Genomic DNA, 10,947 nt, shown 5'->3' with positions numbered 1-10,947 from the left:
GTTACGTTTGCTACAGTTACGTTAACTACAGTTACGTTTGCTACAGTTACGTTAACTACAGTTACGTTAACTACAGTTACGTTAACTACAGGTCTTTTAGCTCCAGCTCTGTTAGCTAAAGTTGTAATTTCACAGCGTAACAGCACACGTTTCTGCTCAGTCCTGAATGTCCATAAATCCTAATTAAATAATAAAATGATAAAAAGACTAATATGACTTACTGACTAATATGACTAATATAAGACTATTATTGACAGCATTGATCCTGCCTTTGATTTTATGTGTCAGTCATTGTAGTAATTATGCTCTCTTGTTCAAACCTTGCAATTAATTAAATTTAGATTAAATTCAAAAACAGAAATATGCAGCAAAAGGTTGGAAACACTTCAAATACCAGAATCGCCGAACTGCAAACACATTTGGCCAAATCACAAATCGTACTCTCCTCTTTAGTCCCGGTGGTGTCTTTCCATGCAGATACTGTAGGTTTTGTTTTATTTGTAAATTACACTTGAAAAGCTCAAAACAACCAGCTTTTTGACAAACATTATCCTAGTTACTCACAATAATCCTCGAACCTCACTGTGAACCCTTTTTTTCCTCCAACCTTTTGGGAAGGAAATAGCTCCCAATGAAGATTATTAAAAACAACTTGGGTTTTGATGGGAGCAGAATTAGGAAACCTCTAACCCAATATAAAGTGGATTATCCGGTGACCTTGACGCATTCGAAGCCGTCTGACGACTCAAGCTGAGCGAGGATGACCAGCTTGTTATTGTAGCATTAAGAGTACAAACAGCAGGGTGTAGGCTGTAAGTTCATTTTCTCATGTTTCCCTCTGTGAGCTCACTGATGCTCGCCTGTAGGCTCCCATCACAACACTACGCTGTTTCTGTAACATGCATGTACATGTTTGACAAGTGTGTGTCACACAGCACAAGACGTCACACACAGCTATAGTTAGAAAACTTATTTTTACATTTCGTCTAATTATGATTGAATAGCAGCTGTGGAGGTTTTTGGACCGATATATAACAACATATCTGATCAGTGTTCCTCGAATATCTTTATTGACACGTATATTAGACTTTATTATGATGGATTATAGACAGATTTTTCACAGGGTGTCACGTTTAATTAAAAACATGATCAAAGAGCAACCACTTATGGCATAGTGCTGCTAGAAACTGAGTGCAATAAGCTGATAATTAGCCTGATCAGCCAGCGTCAGTAATCAATACATTATTAAACCATTAATCACACTAACAGCAGTTAACGTCAGACAAAATTATCATACTTCAGCAGTTTCCTAGTGTTTCTGTAACGGTGACAAAACGTACTGTTTAAAAGCTCCCTGAGTCAAACTCCCTTTAAGAAATATCACATTTAAACAAATCTTAATGTGTCCGTAACAACACGTGACTACAAACACGAGCTGAAGCCGTCATTTGTCGGTTGTCTCCGTGTCAATTCGGCATCAATATAATCGTTGGTAACGCGCCTTAACAATAGAAGTCACAGAGTTCATATGACAGCTTTTTAGGATCAGACAGGAAATGCACTTTGAGCAGCCGAAGACACTCTTGGATCATCACGTCTGCTTTACAATCGCTGTAGCCATAACAACCATTATGTGAATGTGCAAGTGTCATTTGAATCCAGTGTGGGCGGGAATGGCTGACTCCGCCGCTGACGATGTGAAACCGCTGCGTAACGAGGTAACAAATGAAGGGAAATTGAACTGCTAAGACAGAATAAACCCCAGAAAAATTGGGAATGATGTGATAAAAGTCTTAAGGTTTATAACTTTAAACCACTTAAAACACCTGAAAGTCTCAGCATTAGTCCGTTTTGATGCTAAATGTCAGTCTGTCCATCACGGCAGTGGCTTATGTTGAGTCTCTGTCACCCTGACGCTGTCAAACTGACATTTTCTCTCATTCAGTATTAGAAAATGTTAAAAATGAATTTAAAAATCTCTCGTGCAATTGATTGATTGACTTTTTAATCGACTGCGGTGAATTTTGGCTCCAGAATCCGACTTTAAAGGTGAAATCAAATGTTTCTTTATGTTATTATTACTTGTCTGCACTGTGAATAAAAGGTAGGAATACAACAACGTCTGGTAGCTTTGGAGAGACTGCATCATTTATCCGCATGGTATAAATTGCAAAAACCTTCAGAGACTCACAATATTAATAAAATGGCCTTCATCGGGACATTGAGGGAGTCTTATTCACACGTGAAACCCACACTGCTGCTGCTCCGGGCTGGGATTGATCCACACACCTCCCCCCTCCACCTCCCCACACCTCACACGGCTCCGATCAATACCACCATGACTCAGTCATTAGAGCGGCTGTCCACTGATTGATTAAAACAACACCTCGAACAGCCTGGCTGACTGAACGCTGAGAGCAAACGCCTCAGTACATTTGAGTCGGACACACGTTTGGTACACGTCTGTTACTTTACACCTTCGGTTATTCTTAATTAATTAATTAAAGATTGACACTAATTCATGTTCTTAAAGTCGTTAAAGTAACACTCGTCTGCGTGTAGGTGTGTGCTGCATAACTCTGCTTTAGTAGAGCTGAATCAATACAAAGGCGTCTCTCTTATGTCTCCTGTTCTGTGACTATCTCTTCTGATCTCAGTAGTCTCACATTAAGCCCTCAGAGGGTCATTGCTTCAGCCAAAAGGCTTTTTGATTTATGTGATCGTTATCTGTGCGACACATACAGCGGTTTCCAAAACATCCACAGTCTGAATTCAGATGCTTTTTCACAGTAGTTTGACCATGAAAATCTGGAAAAGCATGTTTTTCCTCGTCGTCGTCAGACAGAAATCCCTCCCTTTGAAGACTCCGGCCAACAGCTTCTTCTCTACTCTGTCGCCTAAAGTCAAACAGGCTTCCTTATTAGGAAGATTCCTCGTCAGGTACCGACATGAAAACGCATGTCTGATGGAGAAACTTAAACTTCTCCTCAGTGCGAGTATAAATCCCTCTCGGGGAGGGTTTCTGTAGTTAAAAATGACCTCTGAAATAAGCCTGTTTTTTTTGTATTTGTGCAGATATGTGCTGGACCGAGAGCAGACTGGCTGAACTCGAGTTCACGGCTTCACTTTCTCAATGGCGTGCTGATTATGTGTTAAAGCTGTTGGACTGCAGCCAAGAGAGACTGAGGTTGTCAGGGGCTGCATTGCTGCCAAAGTGATGCTCTCCTTTGTGTACACACGCATACAAAAACCCCTTCAGAAAACTGTGTGTATATATTAATAATTAAGGATTATCCAGCAGAACTCAACTGCGTCCACTGGGTTTCTCTTATTCTCTTAAAGGTCCAGTGTGTAACACTTGACTTGTTGTGTCGTGTTTTCGTTGCCTTATAATGAGCTGTTTTTATCTGCCGAAGGAGCAAATCGTCATGTTGAACCGGCGTGTTTCTACAGTAGGTGGTTATTATTTTATATCATTCCAGTAAAATGTGTCAAGATTCGTACTTTGTAAATATATTAAGCTAAATTTTGGACAATAAAACTTGTCCCTTTAGTCTAAATAGTTCCTTATTCTTGTGACTGAAAACATTGTGAAGCTAAATTTCCAATTCTTTATATTATCAATAATTAATAATTATAGCAACTTCTCATCAACCCATATCTATTTCAGGTCAATTTAGCCCCGCCCACCTCCAGTTTAGCGTTTTTCTACCAAGTTTCGTGTCCACCGTAGTTTCTCCTACACGCTTGGATCGGTAGGGTGAGGCGAGAGGGTTGTAACCTGTAAACTACAGCGCTAGATGCCACAAAATCCTACAAACTGGTCCTTTTTTAATCTGATAATCTGATTCAAAGCAGTCAATCAATTCCTATATTCTGGTGATTATACGTGCCTGTAAATATTATGTTTAATTTCTCCCAATAGATCTTTCTAAATGTTCCACACTGGACCTTTTTAAATGTTTAAAAAGTTCAGGTTACTGTAAATAAAGAGAGAAAAAGTTTGGAGATATAAACAAACGGTAATTAGCTGTTAATAAGGAAAAATTGTGTTGACATTTACCAATAAAAACTAAATTAAAATGCTACTTCTGGACAAAAAACAAGTTTAATGGCATTTTATTTATTAATCAAAACAAAGTAAACAATGTGAGAGAGAAACAACTTAAACGACAGATCGATGTTGTATTTCATTTCTGATATATTTGTATCAAGGGTTGCATTATCAATCCACAGATTATTCTCTCAGCTATATTCAGTTTATCACAACAGAAAAGCAGAAAATAGTTGCCACTGATTGCTCCGTCTGATCGATTATTTCTGATCTAAACGCCCCGTGTAACCTGATTTGTCCCAGTGACCCGGTTTTCTCTCTCACGTAAACACTGATTGTTGCCGTATGCTGACCTGCTGTTTAATAGTGTCTGTTTATGAGCACTAAAATCCAGTTTTCTGTTGTTTTAAAGAAGCTGATAATCACATCTAGAAATCACCTTTGAACAGGATCAATCCATCGTTGGTTCTGAGAAAAATACAGAATAACACTGAACTCATCCTTAAAGAAGAGACCAAATCTTCTCACATGACCTCGTTCACTGTCCTTAAACTGGTCAACCATGTCATGTGATTTGAGGGGGGGGGTTTCTGGTTTATTACACGTCCTCCCACCGTGTCTTTCCCCCACCGTGAGCTTCTCCATCTGTCGTGGACGCCGTTCAAATAACCTCAGGTCGCAGCGAATTTATCGGTCTCGCTGTCTCTACACGACAGCTGTTACCTGCACAAGCTCACTTAATTTTATCTGGAGTGTACAAACAATAATCTGCATTGAAGTGTAAAACACACACACACTAAAAAGAGCCAAAGCTACAGCTGAGTCTTCACATTGATTCACATTAAACTTTCAGTATAGTGCCGGTATGTGTTTGGGTTTGAGTCATGCAGTATTTAAGACAACACGACACAACTGGAGTTTCTCCTTCCTCTTGCCTCAGCTTCGAGTTAAAATGCAGCGAAAATAAACTCGACATCCAATAAAGTAGCTCATCGAGATTGAGCTTTTGCTGATTTCTTTGTTTAATTGTCATTGTTATGGAGAATAAATGCAAAAAATGAGCAAAACGCTGAGTCGGGGCTGCACGATATGGTAACAAGAACATATTTGGATTATTATATTACGTAATTTTTGCATCACAAATTGAATTTTCACTGTAAAAAAACAATTAAAATCATTATGATGTGATTTTTTTATCCCAGGGAATCTCTTCAGAAGTACAGTACTTTGTTATAATGATGTTCTGGCACATTTTTCTTGCCCAGCTTCTCAGATTTGCATATTGCACTGGGCTATAATGTGATGTTGTTAATGTTTTTGATTAATTGTGCAGCCCTGGAGTCAATAGAATATATTTTATTTTCTCCGAGGAGGAGGTACGTCGCTAAATCAACATGAAACATCTTAAAACACGAGAACATTGACATTTAATTGATTAGTCAGAAAGTAACAGAGTTCGCTGATTCCAGGTTTTTTTTTTTAAATGTGAGTATTTGCTGCTTTTTATTCTCTTATATGATAGTAAACTGATTATTCAGGTGTTTTTCTTTGCTGCTGCTCATACAAAACTCAATATTTGAATATGTCACCTGTCATTTTTCACAATATTCTGACATTTTATTGAGAAATCGATGAATCGCTAATGAAACTAATCATGAGTCGCAATCCAACTATATCAGATGAACAGCTAACCATGTCAAACCAGTTGCTCGTCTGTTGTCAATCGATGGGGAGGAAGTTAAAGCCGGACGCAGACGCAGGTCGGCTTGACGAAGAAAAGTAATTTATTGTCCAATCTTAAAAGGGAATATGCGTTCGAAGGGGGAACTCCAGAGGATGAAGGCAGGGAGGGGATGAGCTGTGGGCTGATGAGACGAAGCAGAGCAGAGAACAAAGGCTGGCAGGCAGAGAATGATCTCAGGCACAAGGAGAACAAAGGTTAGCAAATCCCAAAAAAAACACACGAGAGCAGAGAAAACATGAATATACAATTGAAGGAGCCTGAGACGTGAACTACCACAGAGTGTGAGTTAATGATCTGGTGGTGGAGAGAGCGGGTGAAGAACCAGGGTTGATATTCGGCTGCAGCGAGTATCCAGTATAGATAATTTATCCTTTAGAGCCCGATCAATATGGTTGTTTTGACGCTGATGCCGATTTTTGATGAGAATAATTCACAGGTTACCGATACGATGCATTTTTGAGCTGTAATGAAAATCTGACGCTGTAAACAACAATTAAACAACAATTTATTAAATACTATTTAAGTTAGATATTCTTTAACATATTAAACTATATAACTGTTTTATCTGCACATACTGGACGACATACGATAGAGATAATATATTGGCTCTTGTATCATTTGAGTAAATTGTGTCAAGATCCGCACTTCATAAATATATTAAGCTAACTTTGAACAATAAAACTCGTCCTTTAGTCTAAATAGTTCTCTTATTATTGTGACTAAAAACATTCTGTTTGTAGTTTTTCTAATAAATACAGCAACATCTGTACAAACACAGGTAATTTAGTTGGTTTGTTTTTAATTCGTGAATAAAAATGCCTTTAAACTTTCATTTAGCTATTGTAGAGAATGTTTCATTATTTTATGCCAACAATCAATTATTAGTTCACAATTCAGCTCCTTCACACAGTTTGTCAACGTTGACTTGCGGTCGCTGTTCACAGACATATTTGACACATCATAAGCAAGAATGGTTTCCTTTTATCAGATTGAGGAAATAAGACAAACCATTTGACGCCATTCGATTTCAGCTGGTGAATCTTTATCTTGATCAGAGCGTTTTGAATTGGCTGCACAGTCAGACGTCTCGTACAGTGTTTCCTCCCAGAACTATTTCTGAGTTGTAATCGACTAATTTAGACACCTGCAGCTTTGTGTAAGTTTCACTTTTAGTCAGACTTTGCATGAAATTATCAGAAATACAGACACACAGCTGAGTATTTGATCTTTCCTTTCATCCAACCATGCTGATCTCGCAGATAGAGATACCCTTTACGGAGTCATGCACGTGTTTTTATGTTAAAAAAAAAGAAGAAAGAAACCTGGTTGTGTGTCTACAGGACCATGAAATCATGAAATTCCACCAGCCGAAGTGCAGCCGTGTTTCTCTAATCCTTTAACCCTCATTTACATGACATCTAAGAAATCAGGTTACTGCAGAACCAACCGTATCCTGGTTACTTCACTGCAAGTAAACACACATAAAGAAGCATTACATTTTGGCTACAAACCTCACACTGTTGGCCTGTGTGAACACGCAGAATGTAATTAACTGACCAAACTGTGAACACCCTCCCCTTTAATCCCACGCCCTGTAAAACTAAACTAAATCACAAGTGGCTTTTAAAACAATCCCAGTGGTTTAATGCAGCTGATTTACATCACAGATATAACTTCTGTCCGAGAACCAGACGAGGATCTCACATCCTGGGAACACATACAAAGACAGATCACAAGGATTTCAAGGTTTTTGCCAAATGTAACAGTTGCGGCACATGAAGCTGTTAGCTGTGTAAAATGTACTTACAGTGAAATATTGCGGCCGGCAAACTGTGCCAGGGTTCATGAGTAAACATCCCAGAGCTGATTAAATCCTCTTTATACTTAGAGGAGGTTGTTTGAACGATTTCCCCCCGCGGTTGGACCTCCCTTTGTGTGTTGTCCTGTGTGCTGATACCGGTTTATTTGTCTTCTCCGCTTCGCAGGAGCTGCTGGAGAAATTCATGGAGGGAAACGTAAGCCTGGATGAGTTCCTGGACTCCTTCCAAAGCTCCAGGAAGACGTATCATATCCGCCGGGCTCAGGCGGAGAAGATGCAGGAGGTCGCCCAGGCCAAGCGGCAGCCGAGCAAAACGAAGAGAGCGGAGGAGAGCAAAGTCCCCGACGTGAGGAAGGACTCGGAGCAGCCTCCGGAGCCCCAGCGGCCCAACGGCTTCGTGGCGCAGGGACCTCTCAGAGTGTTCCAGGTACGCTACGGCCTCACGCCAGCCATCCTCCTCCCTCACTACCCCGTTTCTCCCCCTGCCTCGGCTCCAAGCTATCCGAGCAGCACCCCTCCACCTGAACCGCAGCCGGGACAGACCCACATCCTCAGCCCCAGCACCCCACTTCCAGGACACGGCCAGCCGGTCGGCCTCAGGGTCATCGGACAGTTACCGGGCGGCTGGCCGGCCCACGGGCGGCCGGTGAGGGTGCAGCAGCTTTACAGGCCGAACCCTCAACAGCCTGAACCGCCGTACCGATAAGCTCGAGGAGGAAGGGGAGGATGACGGAGGATGAAGGTTTTTGAAAAGGTCTTCCGAGACGTGGAACCAAACGGTGGCTGTCACAATCATGTAAGCAAAGACTGATCCAGAGCCAGGCAGCACTGCAGTCGTCCGTTTCTGTTCTCCATCCATGACACACAAATGTAACCAGAGCAGAGATAGCGAGGCGGCTGAGGACAGAGAGGACCGGGGATGGGCTCCGATAGCCGGATTCGTTAACCTAATGAATCTCTTATCAAACTCTCTTTTTATTGCTTTTTTTTTTCCCGATACAGACGAATAGACGGGCTTTTTTTATAAGTCCGATAACAGTAAAGACGTTTTGTCGCTGTGAAAACTGGACTAAATATCATAAAATGTAGATTCTTAGCTTTATTTAACGGCATTTGATGAAGATATTCTTACTGTTTGATCTCCTGGACAGGTTTCTTGAGGAAAAGGACAAAAAAAAGTGCGGTGCCACCTCCAGCTCTGATTCGTCTACAGGAAGCAGCTTCTGTCGCTGTAGCCAGTTAGTCAGTCCCTCCAGGATTTCACTGGCCTTTTGTTGGTAATTGTTGGGTCTAATAATTTTATAATTGGTACAGTCTAGATCGGGAAGATTTGGTGTTACACAAATAAAACTGAATTGAATTAAAATGCCTGATTTCAAGGCGACTTTTCTGTTTAAAACATTGAAACTGCAGGAAAAAGTGTGCGAGGGACAGTTACGATTGGTGAAACTCGATGAACACTACGGTGACGATTGTACAACATTGTAAGGTTGCGTAGAATTCACGAGGAGTTGTTTTAAATTTGCGTTAATTGTCGCGATCGCAGCTTCCTGGAGAGACTGGTTAATGTTAAATCTGTAACGTCTCTATTACGCTGCTCAAATTATTCGTGTTTCTGCCTTCTCAGCCAACGAAAGCCGATTAAACATCTTTAATGCCATTCGGAAAAAGGGATTCTGATTTGATAAGTGGATTCGATTACTGGATTTGAATTCGATAAACTGCTATCGAACCCCATCCCTACGGAGGACGTGAACGTTTTTATTACTTTTAACTTTATTATGATTTTTTTTGTTTTTATACTTTACATGGACAGATGTGAAGCACAAGGTTGTGAAGCACATCTTCAACGCCAAAACACAGAAAAAAAAGAGGATCTCATTGTTCATTCATACACTTTTAGGACCGAGAGAGGCTTTGTGAGATGCCAGGAGTCATCGAAATGAGCGATGGCATCAATAAAAGGGTGTTTTAATATAAACTCTCATTGTTTTTCATCTCATCAAAGAAAGGCAATGACATTTATACTTGGAACACTTCCCAAGATCATGAATGCTGATATTAAATCACTGCGGAGCAAAAGAGCAGAGCAGGTGGTATTTATTGATAATTCCCAGACTGTAACCTGTCAATAGTGTGTGTGTGTGTGTGTGTGTGTGTGTGTGTGTGTGTCAGCATCACAGATGATTTCCCAAAGCCGTCTGCCTTCTTTTCATGCGATTTCATGAACAGTGTTGGAGCTCACAAGATTTATTTATTCATGTAAATCCTATTTTAAATGGCTGACTTCAAAGCTTCTTGTTTACCGTGCTAAATGAAGAGCTGCCTCTCCTTTTCAAGGCAGCCAGTGTTTTTATTTTTTATTATTTTCTCCCGCCCACCCCGAACTGAGAAGCAGAGTGAGGGGAATTTAATCTCTATGAGAATACCAGCGCTCTGCAAGCCCACAGTCGAATATAAGGAGGTTTAGGAAGGTTTCCCCCCCTTCTCATTCGCTCTCCTCATTATCCGTCCTTCAGCATTTAAAGGGAGACGCTCTGGAATGTAGTTTTTAATGGTTCTGCTCTCGAACGTACATCTTTTGCTCATTAATAACTCATAAGTGCATGCTTAATACTTACAAAGTACATGAAAATGCCTTTTGCAGGCCAGTGCCCAGTTGCATAAAGAACCTAAAGAAAAGGTCTTTTTTTGGGAGATTTAACGTTGTGGAGAGAAAGAGTCGTAATTAAAGCTGGGTCATCTCCTCGGTAAGCATTCGTAAAAGGTGCAGTGTGTAACATTTAGGAGGATCTACTGGTGGAAAATAATAGTTTTCATTCGTGTGTAATCGCCTGAATATGAGAATCTGAGGCCGCCATGTTTCTACAGTAGCCCAGAACAGACAAACCAAACACTGGCTCTATATACGCCCGTTTTTAGCGTGTTTAATGGGTTGTAATCTCCTCTAAATCATACACACTGGACCTTTTTTAAATCAAAATAAGTGAGATTCGTAAATGCGTTTCAAGGTTTTGACTTTTTCTTCGGTAAGTTTGACGTCGGTCCAATCTGATAACGCTCCGTTGAGATCTGTGAGTGCGGCTGCATCGCTAAAAAGAAGTGGAAGTGGTCAACAGGTGCAACATTTCTGGGTAAAATATATCTGATATTGTGTCTTCAGCTATCTGCACACGTCTTTGGATCTGAAGTGAGATAAAATTGGTTAGCCTGTCGTCCCTGAAGACCGCTGCTGTAAAAGGAAATCAAGTCAACCATCAAATCCTGAGCTGTATACTTTATTTTATCTTTATTTTATCTTTAAATTCTGTGTATTTGGTTTGTTTTTTG

General features: G+C 40.5%; 1 protein-coding gene across 1 annotated transcript in view; it reads left to right on the top strand.

The window, feature by feature from the left end:
• vps37d (VPS37D subunit of ESCRT-I) overlaps nucleotides 1-10,947 on the top strand; it is a gene marked incomplete at its 5' end in the record, with an annotated part of 26,392 nt that extends 15,445 nt beyond the window's left edge. The window contains 1 exon segment of the mRNA XM_035666370.1: nucleotides 7,784-10,947. Within this exon segment, the coding sequence (XP_035522263.1) occupies nucleotides 7,784-8,323 (540 nt within the window).

Source organism: Morone saxatilis, unplaced genomic scaffold (genome assembly GCF_004916995.1).
Source record: "Morone saxatilis isolate NCDOM2014 unplaced genomic scaffold, NCSU_SB_2.0 Contig20, whole genome shotgun sequence".
Classification (NCBI taxonomy): domain Eukaryota; kingdom Metazoa; phylum Chordata; class Actinopteri; family Moronidae; genus Morone; species Morone saxatilis.
The sequence above is the reverse complement of the archived record's forward strand: the minus strand, read 5'-3'. Positions and strand labels throughout refer to the sequence as shown.